General features: G+C 36.8%; 1 protein-coding gene across 2 annotated transcripts in view; it reads right to left on the bottom strand.

Moving 5' to 3' along the window:
- Nucleotides 1-9,286: 9,286 nt before the first annotated feature.
- The window catches only part of PIP4P2 (phosphatidylinositol-4,5-bisphosphate 4-phosphatase 2), a 52,857-nt gene continuing 40,696 nt past the window's right edge, over nt 9,287-21,447 (bottom strand). For both annotated transcript variants that reach the window (XM_049633598.1, XM_049633599.1), the window contains exons 6-7: nt 10,953-11,043; nt 9,287-10,125 (exon numbers count right to left, since the gene is read on the bottom strand). In XM_049633598.1, the coding sequence (XP_049489555.1) occupies nt 9,982-10,125; nt 10,953-11,043 (235 nt within the window). In that variant the 3' untranslated portion in view covers nt 9,287-9,981. The remainder of the gene's footprint in view (nt 10,126-10,952; nt 11,044-21,447) is intronic.

The raw sequence follows: 21,447 nt of genomic DNA, 5'->3' as shown, positions 1-21,447 counted from the left end.
GTGGGACTCATAAATATATTATAATGGGATATTTAAGTTGAGGTATCCAAACAGCTATTTTAGAAATACAGAAAATATATAGCCATACATACATATGCCTATATATATACACACACATATGTCATAGGCATTTAATGGACAATAATGGAATATTAGGAAAGGGAGGTTGATTGAGAAAATTCATGCATTCTGGAAGAAGTATTTAGAGAACTCAAAAGACAAGTAACATCCAAAGGAGGTTGTGTAAAGGCAAAATAAAGCTTGTCTAGAATAGGGTAAGAAGGAATGCCTCTCTAAAAAGGGATCATCTAGGTACACGTTAAAGCTGATGAAGAAGACTAGGAAAAAAAGTGTCTAGGTTAGCAGAATTCAGATATTAGTGCCCTGGGGCAAGAAAAACAAAATTTGGCAAAGTTCAGAAACTGATATGAAATCAGTATGGCTGGACAAGAGAAAAAGCAAGAAGAGAATCTTGAAGATGAGTTTGGAGAGATGGGAAAAGCCAAAAGCATACAAGGTTTTGTAGGTTCCAGTAGGGAGGTTTAATTTTATTATAAGAGCAATGGGAAACATTGAAGGGTTCCTGTGGGGCACTAATGTGATAGGATTTACCATTTTTAAAGTGTGGTTTCAGAAGCACTTTCATGCAACGTTAAGATTTTGCTATTTAAATGTTTTAGAGACAGAGACAGAGTTCTAGCAGGAGAGGGGCAGAGAAAGGGGGACAGAAGATCCAAAGCAGGTTCCACACTGACAGGCTGACAGCAGTGAGCCCGATTTGTGGCTCAAACCCACAAACCGTGAGATCATGGCATGACCTGAGCGAAGTCTGACGCTCAACTGACTGAGCCACCCAGGCGCCCCCCAAGTTATTGCTATTTGGATGTAGAAATAGCTTCCAGGAATACTCCTACCCCTACTGAGACAACTTACCTGGCATCAGAACCTAAAAAGTGCAGGGTCAGAGGCACGGAGCACCAGTAGTCTGTGGACAATGGAGTCAAATCTTTCCAACCCCCAGATGTAGAAAATTATAAGTGTAGGATTCAGTTCTCATCTGTAGTCAAAACAGAAGTTTTATTCTTCAAGAATATATTTAACAATATAACATATACATTTATATATATCACACAATAAAATTAGTTTGTATATATTACTATATGAAACCAATAGAAATTATTGTGACAAAAAAGTGAACCAGAAGGAAAAAAAAATTTTTTTTTGATCAAACCAAAAACAGCACGACAGGGAGACAGCGTGAGAGCGGGGGAGAGGGCAAAGGGAGAGAGGAATCCGAAGCAGGCTCCACATTAAGTGTGGAGCACGATGCAGGGCTCCATCCCATGACGCTGGGATCCTGACCTAGGCTGAAATCAAGAGGCACTGAGCCACCCAGGTGCCCTGAGACACATTTTAAATAGAAGTAATAGACTCCAAAATTTTTTGGTAATTGAAGGAGAATGGATCCTATAAATACACTGAAACCTTAAACTTGAAAAAATTTCTTGTTGATTTGAGTAGAGATACTGGCATCTACAAGGATAATCTAGAACTGATAATACCCTTCTATGACAACAGCTTGGCAACAGGTTAGTGAGTAATTTCAAGAATATTTAAGGTTAATCACACTGATCAAGAAAAACTTGAAATGTTCTGAAATCACTAAGCTCACATAAGGAACTCCACAGGTTTCTCCAAAATTAGCACTACTAAAAACTGACATTATTACTAAATAAGTTATGATTGAAATCAACTTCTCTAAATTTTCAATAATAAAAAATAAATTTTGATCAACTATGCTGAAGATATTACCAAACTATTTAGTTTCACAAAGAAAATGTGTTACAAAATTTTCAAAGGAAGAGTCAATCAAAATACATAAAAGTTAGGCACCTGGGTGGTTCAGTCCATTGAGCGTCCAGATCTTAATTTCAGCTCAGGTCATGATCTCTCCGTTCTTGGGGTTGAGCCTGGAGTCAGGCCTGCTTAACATTCTCTCTCTCCTTCTCTCTTTACCCCTCTACTGCTTTCTCTGTCTCTGTCTCTGTCTCTCTCTCCCAAAATAAATCAACTTTAAAAAAATACTTCGAAGTTAAAAATATAGGTTAAGTAGAGGGGTGGTTCAGGCAGTTAAATATTTTTAAGGATTTTTTTAATGCCTGGCATTTGTCAGTCAGCTTTTTAAAATTTGTAACTGGTTGTCATTGCATTGCTTCTCTCATTCTAAGTAAACATTCACTTTGGTTTAAAAAAAAAAAGGTTTCGAGAGCGGATTGAGGGAAAACAAGAGTGGAAATAGGAATCCCAATTAGAAAGATCATAGCTCACAATTAAATGCCTTTTATTAATCGTAAGTAGAGGTTTTTGTTGCCATTACATTTCATATCTTATTCACAGTACCTTCCTTTTAAGTGAATAAAACCCTATATGAGCACCAATAACACACACACAAACCGGTTACCTGCTTTCATGAAATGTACCGTCTGGCGAGGTCGCAGATTCACAAACACAATTCTAATTCAATAAGCTAATTGTGAAGATAAATGCACTCCCAGTGTGTACGTGTGTGCCTGCGTGGTACTACTTTTTAGCCTAGAGAGTTGGGAAAAGCTGAATAGGGCAGCAATCATGGAGTGTTTACGAAATGATCTCCTTACTAGCCTCCTGCCAGTAGTCTGCCTCTCATTCACTTCTTCCACCTTTACAAAGCATTTTACGGATACATGTACACACAGAAGCACACACACATCATCATGACAGCAATACATGAAAAACCACAGAGACTTGGTTCTATTCATCTCAGCTAAGGAAAACACCACCACCACCAAAAACGTTTTGAAGACCTAGGGCTGTTAGACGCCAGTCGCTGAGGATACGAAGACAAAGTGAGATAAGACTCAGTATGACCGAGGAACAATCGGCAAGATGAGAAAGATAGTCTTAAGGGTACCTGTAAACTAATAAGTAAAATAGAGAGGGTGGTATATGCAGTAGTTAGAAGTGTATACTTAGCACAGAAGTTGTACAAGGAAATAATTCTATCTGGGGATGACAGGAGGAAGAGGGACCATGAAGAGTTCCTAGAGGCAGTAATGCCTGAGCAGGATTTCCAAGGATAAAAAGGAGTTTACCAACTTAGGGATATGCCATGCTGCCAGAAGGACATGTCCAAAGGCATACAGAGATGGAACAACAGTGAATACAAAAAACACTAGTAATTCAGTACTGCAGAAACACAAAATAGGAGGCTCTGCTTGAGTCAGTGGTTCAGTATTAGGCTACAGAAGTATGGTCTTTTGTCTCCTAAAGGGTACAGAGAGACATTGAAGGACTTAGACATGAAGGACTTTAGACATGACAAGATTGTATGTGTGTTTGGAAAAGAATCACCAAGTAACTGTTTAAAACGGGTCCAGGAGAGGGACAGGTAGCAGGCAAACCAAGAACGGCAGCAGAGAGATCAATTCATAGACTTTTACGGCCCCCCAGGCACTGCTGATGAGAGCCACAAGTAAGGTAGGTAGGGGCACGAAGAAAGAGAAGTGCATGTATTTGAGAGAACAAAGGAAACCGGATGGACTGTAAAGGGTAGGAGAATGAGAAGTGAAAATGCTGAGGCCAGTTATTGACGTGGGCAGCTAGATGGATAGAAATAATGACAAGATATTGTGAGTTCCCTGAGGAGGAAAGAGGGAATGGGATGGATCTAGAGGGTAGGTGGAGGGCGGGGACAAAGGAAAGAACAGTTACGATAAATCATCTGCTATGAGAGGAAGGGGGGTCTCCTGTGGAAAGTATGATAAGGGGCTATAGGACTTTGAAGTTTGCAAATAGTATCTGTGGGAAATTTACACAGAGAGCCGGAGACAAGTACACAAGGCTGAGGAGTAGCTGAAGGTGAAAACTAAAAACCTGTAGCGGTATTAATCTGTGTGGTTGTGGGATTCATTGGTAAATATAGACAAGACGATGGAGTGGAAGAATAAGAAACTGGAAGTGTTGAAAGTGGTATTCATGAATAGTGGTACCAAGAGAGTGAGAAATTTATAAGAATAGAAGAGGTATATGTCCAGAGAGTGGACATCTGAGTGTAAGACTTTAGAGATGGAGTGGTTCTAAGTATGAGCACACTGTACAGCTAGAGGTGAATAGCAGAAGTGGAGCAGAGGTAAAGGTCATTAGACTCGAGGGAATCAGAACTGAGTCCAGACCAGAGCATTACCATTCACATTGACGCTTAAATCAAGGGCATAAGGTAAGAATGAAAACCAGGTACCGAAGTCTACATTGATTATGGGAGAGGGAAAGGAGATTTACAGATGGCAGATGGTAGGTAGAGAGGATCTTTTAGAGGAAGGAGTAAGGCAGGTGTTCAGGAAAAAGCCAGGAAAAAAGTAAAGCATTGTATGAGCTAAGGAATTCTCTACACGTATCCCAAGCTTACTCTTCCTAAAAGCTTAAAAACCAATAAAAATGTAACACATTTTTTCCACATTTAAATGTCCAATATCTTAAGCCGAAGGTATAGCTGATGTAGAAATGTCAGGCTCTGCATCACGGTTTTTCAGATAAATTGATTTGAACATTGGGAACTTTCAGAAGCTCTGTAGCCAACCACTAGCACTGACACATATGCAGAAGCCACTCAGGGTAGGTATTTTAAAAATTTGTGGAGGGGCGCCTGGGTGGCTCAGTCGGTTAAGCGTCCGACTTCGGCTCAGGTCATGATCTCGCGGTCCGTGGGTTCGAGCCTTGCGTCGGGCTCTGTGCTGACAGCTCAGAGCCTGGAGCCTGTTTTGGATTCTGTGTCTCCCTCTCTCTGACCCTCCCCCGTTCATGCTCTGTCTCTCTCTGTCTCAAAAATAAACGTTTAAAAAAATTTTTTTTTAATTTTTGGAGAGAAATGTGAGTGACCACTTCCCAGATTTAGCAAGTTACCTTAGATGAACTTAGTTACACAGTCAAAACTCAAAAGGCTACCTCTGTGGTAGATCAAAGATTCTCACCTGCAAATTACAAACCATACTCACTTCTTAGACCTGTAGCTTTATCTGATAACTTAGTCTGTGGGCCAGTCCCAAAAGAATATAGGCTTCTTCTTTTCTGCTTTTCACATAGTATTCCACCTCAAGTCAAATATATGTGTATTTATCAAAATATAAAGAACCTTAGTATTTATTTATATTTGGAACAAAGCATGTAACATGGATTTTAAAAATTAAAAACCCTCACAAATCCCTTTTTAGCATCTTGTGCTATTTAACAATCATTTTAATATTGCTATCAATATTAAAAGAAGTTACATTAAAATTGTCAATTTCCTCATAGTTAGTAGGTGATATTCCTAGCTAGTCTTATGATATTATAAAGAAAATAAATACATGTAATATTTTGTTACATAAAATGCTCTTAAATAAAGCTGGATATAATATCGAATTCATAAAAGTATTTTTTAAACAAAAGTATTCTATTCTTTGTGAAATACATACTGAGGGCAAACATTTTTCAATTTTCTTTCCACAAATGAGTTACAGACAATGAATAGCAGGGGGCACAAAAGTCAAGTTACTCTCTACAGAGCAAAGCGCAATAAAATCTCCTGCTGTACTGGAAAGCAGATAAATTTTGGAGGCAGACAGACTGTTTGATTCCAGCGGGCGCCATCACATATAAGCTGAATGACCTTTAATTATTTAGCCACTCTGAACTTCTTCAGTGGTAGAGTCATGATAACTATGACATAGAGATTTAGTATCAACATATATGTAAGGCAGATCAATAAACACTAGGGGTTTGTTCGTCAGTGCTTATATCATACGTAGATATAGATATATGTGTACATGTGTACCAAACCTACCAAATAAGTGCAAATTTATATTTTATAGTAATTTGTGAGACTATGCACATGGAAAAGGTTATGATTTCATAACATACAAGCACAGGTATAGCTAAATCAAAACTCAAAACAAAAGCTAAACAAAGGAAATGGTGTTATTTACTCATATCCAATGAAAGCTTTTTCTATACAAATGTGAATGCCCAAGAAGGCGGATGGGAACATGTGTGTGCATGGTATAGGGCAGTGTTTCAAGAGTAGGATCCGGGAAAACTACACCAAAACCATCCAGGAGTGCTTGTTTTGAATGCAGATGCCTGTCCTACTTAAAATGCTCATCTACGAGAGAGTGACGCTCAATTTCTTCTGGTGAAACAGGAACGGGAACATGTGCTTCCTAGGCTTCCCGTGGCTGTTAAACGGCATGTGCTGTGAGGCCAGCCCTGTACCTGACACACAGCATTATTAGGATCTTCTAAATGACATATGCACACTCACAAATGACTTACTCAAGAATAATTGATCGTGGTTCCATTGTTTCCCTCTTTTCGAAGAAGAACTAAGCCATCTTTTACTCCTTTGGACAGCAGGGGACAAAAAGAATCCTTTTCTGATTAGTGACTATGGTCTATTCTTGCAACCAGCCCTTTGTGTGTTTCGTATCTGTACCAGGCATTGGAAGAAATGCTCTACTTTGACTAAAACTGGGTACAAAGTCTCATTAATGTGATTTAATTAATTAAAAATTTATTTTAGTTCATAAAGGACTTAGCCTAAATATATAATTGGTTAACTTTAAAATTTAAGATTTTATCAATGAAATGCATTGGTTTGGATTTTAATAAATTTTAAAACTTCAAGAGGCTAAATGAAAATGGAACGTGATCATCACATTCTTATCTATTGATCAAGAGCAAAACTTAAACTTTCCAACTGTTAATCTGGCACAGAAACTTTGAAAAAGTTGGATTATCTTCCATCACCCAGGAATAAGCCCTGTTAATGTTTTAGTGTTAATTTTCCTTAGTTTTTTGAACACATACACCTAAAATCATTTTCTTCAAAAAGTGGATTATATTGTCCATATTGATTTGTAATCTGATTTAGTCACACAATATTTTATGAGCCATTGCCAATTCAATTAGATGAGAAATTTCATCATTTTGTTAATGACTACTTATTATTTCCTACTATGAGTGTACTATAACTTATTTCACCTATCCCTTATTCCTGAATTGAAGGACTTCTTGCTTTTAATCCCTAATATGAACACAAATGTGATAAACATCATTGTACAAATATATTTGTTCTTTTATCCAGGACACCTTTAGGATAAATTCCTAGAGACAGAGTAACTACATCAAAGACTGTGTGTGGTGTGTGTGTGTGTGTGTGTGTGTGTGTGTGTGTGTGCTTCCTCATATCCTCAACATCACAGGGATTAATCACTCTTTGATTCTTTGTTAATATGCTAGGTAAAAAATAGTATTTCTGTTTTAACTCACTTTCTTTGATTATGTGTTATTACTTTTTGTATTTCTTCTTTCATGAATAGTTTTTTTCATGCCTTTAGTCCCTTCCTATATTACAAAGATTAACTCTTCTTACTAATTCAGAAAGACAATTTATCTTTTGGCTTTCGTTATACTTTTTTTTCACACAGAAGTGTTTTGTGTTTTTGTTTTTTTTTTTAATCATACAATCTATCAATCCTTTTGTATGATTTCTGCTCTGGGGTTTTACTAGGAAAGTTTTTACTTAACAGAAGATTATATGAATGTTCACCTATATATTCTGTAACAAAATATAAAGTCCAGACCCAAGGGATAAGAATTTAACACACTAATTTATTCAATGATTTATTCATCCATACAACAAATCTGTTGAACACAAATACACTAAACACTATTGTAAATGCTGGAGATAAGGCAGTGAACAAGATCACCAAGGTTCCTGCTATCGTGGAATTATATTCCAAAAGGAAAAAGATCATGCAGCATACAATTTAATGTGGGGTTTCAAATTAGTGGGAAAGGAATGGGTTGGTTATTCAATACACAATGCAGGTACAACTAACCATTAAGAAAAGAAATAAATTAGATTCTTATTTCATACCTTACACCAAGTGCATTATAAATAGATTTTAAATCTATACTTTTAAAAGGAAACCATGAAAATACTAGAAAAATATAAGTGAATATTAGATGAAGAAACATTATATAACGTTCTTCCTTTTTTTATTATTTTAGAGAGAGAGAGAGAGCACACGAGCAGGCAAGAGAGGCAGAGGAGGAAAGAGAGAGAATCATAAGCAGGCTCCACACTCAATGTGGAGTCTGATGTGGGGCTCAACCCCATGACCCTGGGATCATGACCTGAACCGAAATCAAGAGTAGGTCACTCAACCTATTGAGCCAACCAAGCACCCCGACATTATATATGTTCTTAAACATGAAAACGCCTTTAGAGTAATAACTCAAGTCTATTTTGGAAACACCATCTTATTTTTATTTTTTAAATTTTTTTTAATGTTTACTTACTTATTTTGAGAGAGAGAAAGAAAGAGAAAGAAAGTGTATGAGTGACTAGGGGAGGGGCAAAGAGAGAGGGGGAGAGAGAGAATCCCAAGCAAGCTTCATGCTGTCAGCACAGACAACTGACCCACCCAAGCACCCCACACCATTTTATTTTTTTTTAAATGGAATATAACGAGGCAGTATTTGAACAATAATCTTTATTAGTGTATTTTCAAAGGTACATATAATCCTGAGCTACGGCATTTAGACATTTATCATTTACTCTTTTAAGTTTACATGTATTTTGCTCCAAATTCTCTGATGAGTACATTTTCATACTAGTCAGGAACATAAATACTTTAATTTATTATTCTTACCTCTTGAATAGCCAATTAATTTACTCCTATCATCTCATCATCTTAATTCTACTACATTAAAGGCTTTAGAACATTTCTTCTCAATTAAGCAATTTCTTTTTCAAAACTGCAAAGATAGGCAGTGCGAGAGCTGATTCCTTAAATCCTAGTGAATTCTTAGAAAACTATGTTGCTTTTTGTCTTTGATCTACTTTCTTGAATAAATTGGGTAACTATCTGACCAGCTATATTTGAAAAGAATGATAAGAGTAACTACCTCTAATCTTCACATTTTAGCTAGTGTAAAATGTCATAGGCTCTCTTCTCATATAAGTAGTCCATAATTAGCCCAAAGAGGAAAAATTTATTATGATCTAATGAAAAGGAGGGCAACCCAGTGTAAATATATCTTTGTTTAAATGGTTAGTTTTATAAAACATGTTATGTGAAATACTTCCTCCAACATCTATAAAGGAATACATACAGATGATTAACATTAAGTTTCATAAATCTAGACCAGAACTTTTATAATTAGTAAATAAAAAAACAGACAAAAATGAAAGACAAAACTCCTGTGATCTTTGAGAAAAAACATTTATCCAACATTATCTCCAACTGTGGACAAATAAATATTTTCATTCTTGTATTTTAAGTTACTACCAAAATATTGTATCTTTCTACAAACAACAAAAAACAAGCATACAGTATCTAGAAATGGTTTTTATCTGACAAGAATGTCAAGTCTTTGAAGGTACACTCAATTGTTTTTCCTGAATAAGGTCACTATGATCTTAGGTTAAAGTTACAGTAAGCAGTTCAAGCAAAATGCATATTGCTTAGATTTTAAAGCAAGCAATTTTGACACTGTTTAATTAAAACGTGAGTATAAATGTGAAGCTATTGTAGAAACATTTATAAATACTCCTTGGGAATACTCACAGATCAGCAAGTAATGGAAGAACCGATTTAAAAATAATGAAAGGGTGATGTTATATGTAATGTTTGGTGACAAATCCAAAAATACCTTTAAGAGATGTAAAAGAACATGAAGACACAGTTTTATTATTCGGAGCTTGAAACCCTAGCAGCAAAACAAACTATTTGCATATAATGTAGTGCAATGAGCATTTGTTCATAAAATACTCGCAAAGTCTTGAAACTTTATACATAAACCAGAATGGGATCCATTAGGATACATGATTTAAAGATGTCCAGAGTAGCTTATCAAGAACTGCTAGATACTCTCACCTGCATCACTGAATCATAAGTGAGCTTACGCAAAACTATGTTCTGGATAACTCACTCTTATGGCTCCCCAGTAACAAGCTCGGATAAGACAGATCAAACCTAAGAGATAAGCAATTGCCCAAGAAACATAGGTTGCATGAAATCGCCTTGCAAAGTCTTGGGTGCCAACCTAAAATAAAAAGCAAATACAGTAATAAAAGATCAAAAACTTTAAGCAAATATTGCTTAGAGAACTTGTATAGGCTTACATGCGATTTTTATGAAATCTATCCCGGAGGCCATAAAATCCCTATGAACTATGAGTTGTCAAATTTGTTGACTATCACTGACAGAGTAAATTTTAATAAGACAATACTGTTAGTTACATTAACTATAAATTTTATGAAATAAACAAAAAAGCCCACTTGATTATGTTATTCCTTTAAGTATTTAAATCTGTAATCTGAACTCCGTAGTGTTATACGACACAACAGGAGTGTTTAAATAATATGGGATGAGGGGACACAAAGGAGCATGGGAAGTAAATGGAGACAAAAAAGATCAGTAACTCCTCCTTCTCCTGGGACAGAATAATCCTCATGCCAACTATGTAGCTTCAGTCTCCTCTAAAAATAAGCCATCCCCAAAATGATAATAAATGTGTGCTTCATAGAAACAAAGAGAACGGTTTTTCAGAACTTCGTAGCTGATTGAGTATTGCCTTTGCTTTGGCCACGGCACTAAATAAAAACAGTGGCCTTCTGTTAAACGGGTGGTAAGGTCCCCAACGTCAACAACCTTTAGAGGAGCCCCAAAAGACTATTTCGCAGGATGGGCAAGCTCCATTAGAAACAGGCCCACGGAGTGGGCTTCAGATTGCCCACAGGCCTTCAGAAGCTTCCAGGCCTAATATGCTGGGGAGCTCTTTGGGGATCATTGAAGGTTCAGGCCTCATCAATTTACTACTGATAAAGTTGAGAAGAAAGAATTCTAACAGTGAGGTAGAGTAGTACTCACAGTTAATCCAACTCCAATGAAAATACAGATCATTCCAATGGTAATATATGCACAGCAGCGTCTTCGTGGGAGCGCACTACCCACTGAAGAACTGAAAATTCATGATAGCAAAAGAGAGCATTATTCACACGCAGATTCTCCATTTCATCTCTGTGAGTTTGCTTCTGTGGCGTTAGTGACATATGTGCTTCCATTTATTTCTTCCATTTGAGACAAGAACATGCATAAAAATGTCATTTTTAATGAGTTAATAAAATCATAAATGGTAAATTATATTAATTATATAATTTCTATTCTATCCTATTATATTGATTATATTTCATTATTGTGGCTTCAAACAAAGTTCAAGTCTTGGTTATTGACCGTATCCACAAAAGGACAACTATGGTCAGTAATGATCTTCCAAGATAAAAATAGATTTCAAAAAATGTATTCTAAGATGGAAAATACATGCTATCTTGCAAATTGCACTTGATTTTTTGCAGTTATAACAGTTACTATATTTACTTTAGAAAATTTGGAAAACAGAGTAAAGAATAAAAAAGATAAAGGCAATTACCTCTAATCCCATTACTTTAGTCACCTAGTATTTTGGCATATTTTCCTCCAGCTATTTTTTTATTTTTTATTTTTTATTTTTTTTTGTAATTTACCAACCTAGCATAAGTATTTTTCTGTCATTAAGTATCCTCAAATTGGAATTCTGATGGATGAATATAACATAAGTTAACCAATTCTTTGCTACTGGATATTTAGGGTTTTCATTACTGTAAATAATGCCAGGTAAATATCATTTAAGAGCATTCTCCTTGGTGTGCCTGGGTGGCTCAGTCAGTTAAGCATCCAACTTCAGCTCAGGTCATGATCTCGCAGTTTGTGAGTTCGAGCCCCACGTCGGGCTCTGTGCTGACAGCTCAGCCTGGAGCCTGCTTCGGATTCTGTGTCTCCCTCTCTCTCTGCCCCTCCCCTGCTCATGCTTTGTCTCTGTCTCTCTCTCCAAAATAAATAAACGTTTAAAAAAAATTTTTTTAAGCATTCTCCTTAGTTTTCTTTGTTTTCTCAAGATAAATATTTAGAATTAGGATTACAAGATTAAAGAGATTTAAATTTTCAAATCTTTTAATACATACTCCAAGAAGCCTATGGGAAATTCATAAAAGCATATACTATTATCATACTTCTCAACTGAAGTTTTAAATCCAAAAGTTTTTAGTTATTTACACTTCTGATTTTTGTAATGTTCAAAATGATACAAGCACAGCAGAGATCACACAGCCAAATTAGCACTTTCTATTTTTCCTAAGCATAAATACATTAACACATATATAAGTGCTCGAGGAATGTATGCTGAAAAAACGAAATACAGAAATACATTACTTGCTAGGCATACTTTAGAAATTTGCTATTCCAAACAGGTTAACTTTGCAGAACAGAAAAATGGTTTCCTTTAAGTTCCAAACATTTTTTAAAAATGTTATGACTATCACTGCAAATATATATCACAAATATTCCTGAATTCTTGAACTGAAACATAAACGTCTGGATAACCTGAGGTCATCGTCAGCATACTATATGTTGCTATCTAGAGTTACCAGGGCATATGATTCATTGCCTTTATGTTATATTTAGCCTTAGACTACTTTTGGTTTTAATTCTTATGCAAGCATTTGGTGGTTTGCCCTGCCTTTATACCTCACAGCTGGCTATCATTTCTCATTTACCTGTGTATCGGCCTCTTGCAGTGTAATCTGCCATGGATTACAAACCAACTCAGTTTATTAGAATTATATATTAAATAATAAAAAAATTCTGTATTAAATAAATCAAAAGGTTCTAAGTGAATATTGGAGCAGCTCTTCTGTGAGCTGTAGTACATTAATTTCAGTGCATGAATTCTCCTTGGAAAACCCATGCTCATTTTTCATCACCCAATTTACAGTCACTACCTCTGGGAAGTCTCCCCCGGAAAAAAAAATAACCTATTGCTACTCTACACCTCAAGTGCCATGTTATCGCCAGGATAGAGCAATGACCAACAAGCACCTATTGCATAGATTGAAAAAGCTCAAACACATTTATTACACAGGTGGAATCTGTATGCAATATGTATTGTTTTGCATGTTGTTAAAACTTTGTATGTGCACATGCTAAAGTACACGTTTGTGACTTGCCCTTTTTTGTTTGCTGAATGCTCTACATGAGACTCTTCCATACTCATACGTGGATATGCAGACATCTAGTTCATTACCACAGAAGTGCCAGTTTACTCATTCTCCCTATTGATGGAGAGTCAAGGGTTTTTTTTCCTTAACTTTTTGCTATTATAACAATGCTGCTTTGAACACTCCTTTATATTTCCTACATACATATGCAGGAATTTGTCAAACATCTTCCTAGGAACAGAATTGCTGGGTTGTATTGTAGACATATCTTCAACTTGAATAAATGCTAAATTTATATCCCTACTCTCTTTATATGAGAGCTTCCAATGCTCCTCCCACATCAACACTTCAACTTGGTATTGTTTCCATGCTTGACAATTTCATGGGTGTGAATGGTATTTCACTGCGGTTTTAACATATATATCCCTGATTTCTAGCAAGAGAGAACATCTTTTCAAACATTAGCTGACTACTGGTTTTCTTTAAGTGCTTGTTCATATTATCATCTCTTTGTTTTGGGCTGTCTTCAGCTTACTGATTCACAGATGATATTTACATAATCTGCATACTCTTCCAGGCAGCTATATACACTGTCTATATCTTCTTTTAGCCTATTTTTTTTTTTTAATCAGCAAGATTAACCTTTACTTAAAAAACAAACAAAACCCAGGGGGCCTGGGTGGCTCAGTCGGTTAAGCATCTGACTCATGACCTCAGCTCAGGTCATGATCTCACGGTTCATGGAATGGAGCCCGCATGCAGGGCTCTTCTCTGACGGCGTGGAGCCTGCTTGGGATTCTCTCTCCCCCCCTCTCTCTGTAACTCCCCTACTCACACTCTCTCGCTCTCTCTTTCTCTCTCAAAATAAATAAAAGTAAACTTAAAAAAATTATTAAACAAATAATTTAGAAATATTATGAAAACCCATGAAAAGAAGACTCACATGGGTTCTAAACCTGATTAAAACACACTTCAGAAAGATTATTAATGCTAAACTTCTGCCAAACGATGACCTTAAAGTGCCAAACACAAAAGAATCTGTTAGGACCGTTTCTCAAATAGGTAATCTGTCCCTGGCTTGGCCATCTCTCCTTTAACTATACGCAAAGTTCTGCTAAAAGTACACATTTTAGTTGATTGTAGAATTACAACGTAAACTAAACAGGTTCTTGGTACTGACAGTATGTTACCAAGGTTTTTTTGTTTTGTTTTGTTTTGCTTTCATCTCCAAATCCAACAATTGGTCACAGAGGTCAAGTATCATCAAAGTTCCTTTGTGGGTTCTCGATCATGTCTGACTCATCCATCCTTCGGGTACAGGAGGGGCTCAACAGTTTTCAAGAGGCAGAAGCCTGAGGCCATTTAAGACTCAGATGTTACAGGACTGTGAGGTGAACCCATCTGAATAAGGACTTGATACAGCCACTGGAGGAGAGCGTGCAAGTGGATCTCAGTCCAGCAGGGGGTGCTAGTCACACGCTGGTGCCAGTGTCCTGCTCCCGGACGCTTTACAAAGCTTATGCGCATACATACTTTAGTAACCTCATATACTGTCTCAAAGCCATGCTTCACAGACTGTGCCAATAACTCAGTGAAGTCTTGGCTATTAAAAATTTTTAAACTACATCCACCAGGGATCTTGCAAACAGCAATGAGGTGAAATCCGTGATAGCAGTGGCAGTTCCAACTTGGTACAGTTGGTGAGGATTCTGGCCTGTGGTTTCTAAAATTCATTTTTAATAACATCTTTGGACAATGAGTTTTTATTCATGAAATCAATGTAATGTAAGGTAATTCTTTTTTTTTTTAATTTTTTTAATGTATTTATTTTTGAGAGAGAGACACACAGAGCGCTAGTGGGGGAGGGGCAGAGAGAGAGAGGGAGCCACAAAATCCGAAACAGGCTCCAGGCTCTGAGCTGTCAGCACACAGCCCGATGCGGGCTCGAACTCACGAACTGTGAGATCATGACCTCAGTCGAAGTCCGACGCTTAACCGACTGAACCATCACACGCCCCATAAAGTAATTCTAATATAGTAAAAATTATCAACATTTTCAAGTTTGTGCTTTTTGTTGCCTTGTGTAGGAAATTCTTTCCTACCTGTCATAAAAATATTTTTAAAGTCTTCTAAAAGTATTAGAGTTTACCTTTTCATATTTATGTCTACAGGAGTACAGCCCTTACTTATAATTATCAATTTTTATTTTACTTATTTTGAAGTTATGTGGTGCATACAAATTCAAAATTTATGTTTTTGATGAAGTGACCATAATAATAATTCTTTTTACCCTAAAGCATATGAGATACTTAAGTACCTGCTAGAATCCTATCATAGAGACATCCAGAATACAGTAGCTTAAAAAAGTTTATTTCTCTTGCAGAAAAGAATTCAAAGGTAAATACAGCTTAGGGTTGGTAGACAGCATGGTTCCATGATTAAGTGTCATTGCCAGACACAACAGGTGACAAGGCTCCTGCTGTAGGTGACTTTTTCAGTCACATGGAAGAGTGGAGAGAAAATTAAGACAAGTAGTTTTGCCTTTCAGGAGAGTATAAGGAAGCTGCACTCATCACTTGTGTCCGTATTCCATTGGCCTTAACTTAAATACATGGCTACAACCTTCTGCAAGAGAGGCTAGAAAATATGGTTAGCTGGGTGGTCAGTTCCTCTGATAAAAGGAAGAGAACAGCAGTCCGCTCTTTTAACTAATATTAATATTACTATTTTAATGTTGGTTAGTGTTTGCCTGGTATATCTTTCCTTTGCTGAGGGTTTCATGATTTGATCTTTTTCCCTCCTTTAACTTCCATCCTATGCTCCTGTATTTCGTGTATTTCTTTTTCAGATTGCACAGATGGGCTTCAGTCTAGTCTGATAATTTCTGGCAAGTCTTACTGAGAAGTTTAGTCTAATTACACATATTCTGACAACTGATATATCTATCTATCTATCTAGATAGATAGATAGATAGATATAGATATAGATATAGATATATATGGATTATTTCTGCTCTTTTGTTTTCTATGGTTTCTGTATTTTCTATGCTTTTCTACCCTCTTTTCTGGATTTCTTGTGGATTAACTTGGATTCTTTTAGTTTATTTTCCACCTACATTTAGAAAGGCTTAGGTTTACAATTTATTTCTACTAACTTAGTAGTTGCATATAAAATTTTAACATACCTAACATTTAAAAACTAAAATCATTTAGTAAATCTACCTTCCCAATAAATACAAGAATCTTAGGAAGTTTTAACTTCAAATATTTGCTCCCAGCTTACATGTTCTTGTTCTCCAATATTTCAGTTCTGTTATGGGGCACCTGGGTGGCTCAGTCAGTTAAGTGTCTGGCTTTGGCTCAGGTCACGATCTCAAGGTTCATGAGTTTGAGCCCTGCATCGGGCTCTGTGCTGACAGCTCAGAGCCTAGAGCCTGCTTTAGACTCTGTGTCTCCCTTTCTCTCTGCCCCTCCCCTGTTCACACCCTGTCTCTCAAAAAAGAATATTTTAGTTCTGTTGTATTTTTATTTCTATAAATTAATCAGCATTAATATTACCATTACTGTTATTTTTGCTATTTTATTCAACATTCTTGATGGCTGTTTACAATGTCTCCGTTTACCTTTTCTTCTTGCCTTGTAGAACCATCTTCTGGGATATTTTTCCATTTTCCCTAAATTACTTTTTAGCAGTTTCTTCAGTGAGGATATCAAGATAGTAAACGTTCTGGATTTTTTGTTGTTGTTTGTTGGTTCATTGGTTCTGCATTTGAAAACACTTTTATTTTGCCTCCATTATTCTATTATGGTTTAGATAGTTCTATAATACCAGTTTGATAGTTAATTTCTCTTAATGAAGTATTTTTAAATTTATTTTTTGGCTTCCATTGTTGCTGTTGAGATATTTGTGGGCAAAACTGTCATCCTTTTTATAGTAAAAATCTGTCTTGGGCAACTGGCTCAGCTGGTGGAGCATGAGACTTTCGATCTTAGGTGTGTGAGTTCAAGCCCCACATTGGGTGTGAAGATTACTTAAAAAAAAAAAAAAAATCTCAAAAAAAAAATCTCTCTTTTCTTTCTTTGATTTTAATATTTTCTATGTATCATAGGTTTTCTGCAATTTCACTATAATGCATTTGCTCCTTTTGCATGGATTTCATTGTTCTCTTCAAATCCAAGGGCTTGTACCTTTCATAGATCTGAAAATCTTCAGGGATTAGCTCTTCAAAATGCCCCACCCATCTCATTCTCTGTTTTTGCCTTCAGATGTATTTTGAATGTTCTCATATATATTTCTCCTAATATTACTGTCACCTCTGTGTCCCTGATGGATTCTGGGTAATTTCCTTATCTCTATCTTCTAATCTACAACGTTGGTTTTCAGCTTAATCTTCTGCTTAACCTGTCTACTGCATTTTAATTTCTGTAACTTTCAATTTCTGTATGTTTTATTGTTTCTTTTAAATCTACCTGGTTGTTGCTTTTGTTAGGTAAATGTTTTATTTTAAGACAACTGTAGATTCATAAGCAGTTGTAAGAAATAATATAGAGAGATCGCATGCATTTTTGGTGCTATGTATCCAGTGGTAACATCTGGCAAACTACAGTACAGTATTTATGACGAGGATATTGACACTGATACAATCCACTGATACTCAGATTTCCTTCTTTACCTATACTCATTTGTGTATGTATGTGTTTAATTCTACACAATCTTATCACATGTGTGGGTTTAAGTATCCATTACCACAGTCAACATACGGAACAGTTCCAACACTACAAAGACCCTTTCATAACCATACCCACATCCCTCCCACTTGCCTATTGTCTGTACTCACTAATCTGTTCTCCATTTCTAAAATTTCACCATTTCAAATGTTACATAAATGGAATCATACTGTAGGCAACCTGGTGGGACTTTTTTTTTTTTCCACTCAACATAAATTCCTCAAGATTCATGCAAGCTGTTGCATGTGTCAATAACTCATTCCTTTCATTGTTAAGTAGTATTTCAAGGTAGGGAAGTACCACAGTTTGTATAACCATTCAGCCATGGAAGGACATCTGGGTTGTTCCCAATTGGGGTCTATAAAGAATAAAGTTGCTATGCAAATTTGTGTACAGGTTCAAGTGTGTGCTTGTTCATTTTTTTATAGACTATCTGTTTTCTAATTTCTATTTTCTTAAACATTTTACACATGGTTATAACACATTCTATAACTAATAATTATATGTGAAGTCCTTGGGAGTCTAATTATACTGTTTGTTATTGATGCTGATTCTGCTTATAGGACCTTGATTCCTCACGTGGTTGCTAAATTTTGTTGAAAAATTTTGGTAATCTTGGTAATCTTAATGTAAGAAAGCCATAAGAATGGTTTAGGGGTGGCTTCATCCACAGAGAATTTTCACTTGTCTTTCTTAGGCTCCCTAGAATGAGGCAAACCCTAAACCACTTTAAGTTGATTTCTGGGACTGGGTTTTCCTAGACCATATAAAAGAGTAAACTATAAGGCTCAAAGTCATTGTTCTTCTCAAACCTCTACTTTGTAATATTCCTTTCCTGGTGGATTTTTTTCCTGACTACTCTTTTCATGGACCATGAAGGACTTTCTCTGGGGACAAAAGATGGTATTCCAATTCTCCACTTTCTGCAAGGCCAAGGCCTTTCTCTTGTTCTTCATCTGAACATGGAAACCCAAGGCTGTGGACCCCTACTATTGGCAAATACTCTCAGGATATTCAAAATGACAATCCTGATTGCCATTTCCTCTTTATTGCTGGTCCCTAGGTATTTTCTTAACTTTCATAGGAACTGAGCTATGCCTTTAAAAGGATGTTTGGTATAATTATTAACTAGTCTTTCATTTTACTGAATGTGAAAGTCAAGAGACTCTAATATGCAAAATATGGACACTGAATCTCCCAAAAGGAAAAGGTCACGCAATACTTCCCAAACATGTAACTATTCACTCTTCAAATTATTAACCTTCCCCTTCACAATATTCCCCTTATGGGCCACGAGCAGTATAAAGAACATGTAGAAAATGAAGGCGATGCCAAGCAATGTTATTTACAGCCCAATTTTCAGAGGAAGTCACCAGGGAAGGTTTTATTAGGTGAGGCTTAAGGACAGGATAAGATGTGGATAGATGAGAAAGTAAGTAAGTCATTTTAGCAGGTAACAGTGGCATTGTTCAGGTATGAACAAAGTAAGAATTTTGTTCAAAAAACAAGCAGCAGAATAACCTTTCTTCTCGAGAAGGTTTCTGTAGGAGAGTAGGAGAGGAGAGCAGTGGAAGCAAGGGCTGTATGAGCTAATATGTAAAGTTAGGTAGGGATTTTCCAGATTTATAATAATGAGAAAGGGACTAGCCAGGTCATCCCAGGCCTAGCAGGATGAGGATTAGGGACAGAAGCAAGAAACTCTATTGTTATATTTATAGAAGTAGAAGAATTTGTTGAAGTTGGCCCATAGTGGGTTGTGTGTAAAGGTGCATAATAAAGATAATACTAGGGAAGTCAGGTAAATACCTAAACCTGGAGGCAAATACCTAAACCTTGCTAAGAAAATTGGAGTTTGATTTTGGATTTTAGGCAATGGGCCTACCCTATAATAATCCATACGGTGCATTTATGTCGATAAGTAGAATATATCCTTCCTCAGGATAGTTTATATGCCACATATATAGACAAACCTAGGATAACAATGAAAACAGCACCTTGTTGTGAAGTATACAACTTGCACAACTGTATGCCATGACCGTGAATTTCGGAGCTATGAAAACATGTGAAGACAAAGAGTTTAAAATCACATTTGTATCTGGGGTCATTCTGTAATAGATGGATAGAGAACAGCGAGACTGAAGGCCAAGAGATAAATTACAAAGCTATGATCACAGTCCTGGAGAAGGACCTTAAATGCATGAACTCAAGCAAGAATAGTGAGAATAAGAGAACAGAATTGAAATGTCAAGAGACAGAATTGACAGGGAACAGAATTGCTTCCATTTGGATATGGAGAGTAAAGATACATTCGGATTTCTGGCGTGGTCAGCTGGGCAGACGGGATAACATCCATTAGTATAATATACTCACCAACATACAAGGAAACTTAGTAGAGTGGGGTAAGGAAGTTGGATATGACCATTTGAGATGCCTGTGGACACCCAGGTTGAAATAACTACAGGGAAAATAGCGAATACAGATTGTATATCTATATCCGAAGCTCCAAAGAGAGATCTGGGGTGATTCAGTGGCATTTTGGTTGCGATTTCATGGTACACAAATGGCAGAAGAAACTATGAGAAAACCAGGATACAGTGTAGTCAAGTTGCAACCCGCGAGAAGAGCAATATTTAACAACTTGGAAGAGAAAGTGAAGTCAACAAAGGAGAGAGCAAAGCAATGTTTTCAGAAATGGGAGGAAACCAGGAAAAAGTGGTACCTGGACTTCACGCAAAGAACAAATTGTAAGGAAAAAAAGAAGATGATCAACAAGAACCAAATACTCACTACAGAGAAAACAAACAGGATGGGGACTGAACAGACCTATTAGAATTTGCAACGGCGATGTGAATTTTATCAGAACAAATTCAGTGGCCTAGTGGGGATGATGGCTAACTGCACTTCACTCCAGAGCGAATGGGTGCCGTGATTAAGGGAAGGGAAAAGCATGGAGAGGAAGAGACCCCCTCCCTGTGTGAAGAGGAAACGAAGGGCAGCGTACAGGCAGGCAGTGCAAAGACGAGGGAGTTCACAGATAGGTTCAGTCATATCGGAGGCAGAAGGTGACTCATCTGCTGAGGCTGCGAGAGTAGTAGCGTGAGGGATGGGAGCCTAAGAGGAACAGTAAATATCTGGAGATCATTATTTTGGAGAACGGAAGAGGGAGTTAATGAGGGACACTTCCAACCGGAGCATTAAGCCAGGGTTTTGTTGAAGTGTAAAGCTATACTTTTGTAAAAAGATAACCAACACAGAATTCTTTCAGCTGCCAGTTATCTTGGTAAAGGAAGGGAGAAGTCATGGCCATATTGATCCAGGATCAGTAGTTTGAAAAGTGGATGGCTCTGAAGTTCAAGGGATGAAGACTCAGCCAATCTGGCAAACCTAGACTGTCTTTGTATCTAATATGTTCAAAATGAATGTTGCATCTTTCTTCCAGACCTAGTTCTTCTAGATGCTAGATTCCCTATCTTAGTGAGTGGTTCTATAGCCCCTCAGATATAAAGCCATCCTTCAGCGCAATCTCTCTCTTATACCTTCACATTCAATCCTATTTATTCCATTTCCTTAATACCAAATCTACACTTTGACTCCACTGTGCCTCTG

The sequence above is a fragment of the Panthera uncia genome, chromosome F2 (genome assembly GCF_023721935.1).
Source record: "Panthera uncia isolate 11264 chromosome F2, Puncia_PCG_1.0, whole genome shotgun sequence".
Taxonomy (NCBI): Eukaryota; Metazoa; Chordata; class Mammalia; order Carnivora; family Felidae; genus Panthera; species Panthera uncia.
The sequence above is the reverse complement of the archived record's forward strand: the minus strand, read 5'-3'. Positions and strand labels throughout refer to the sequence as shown.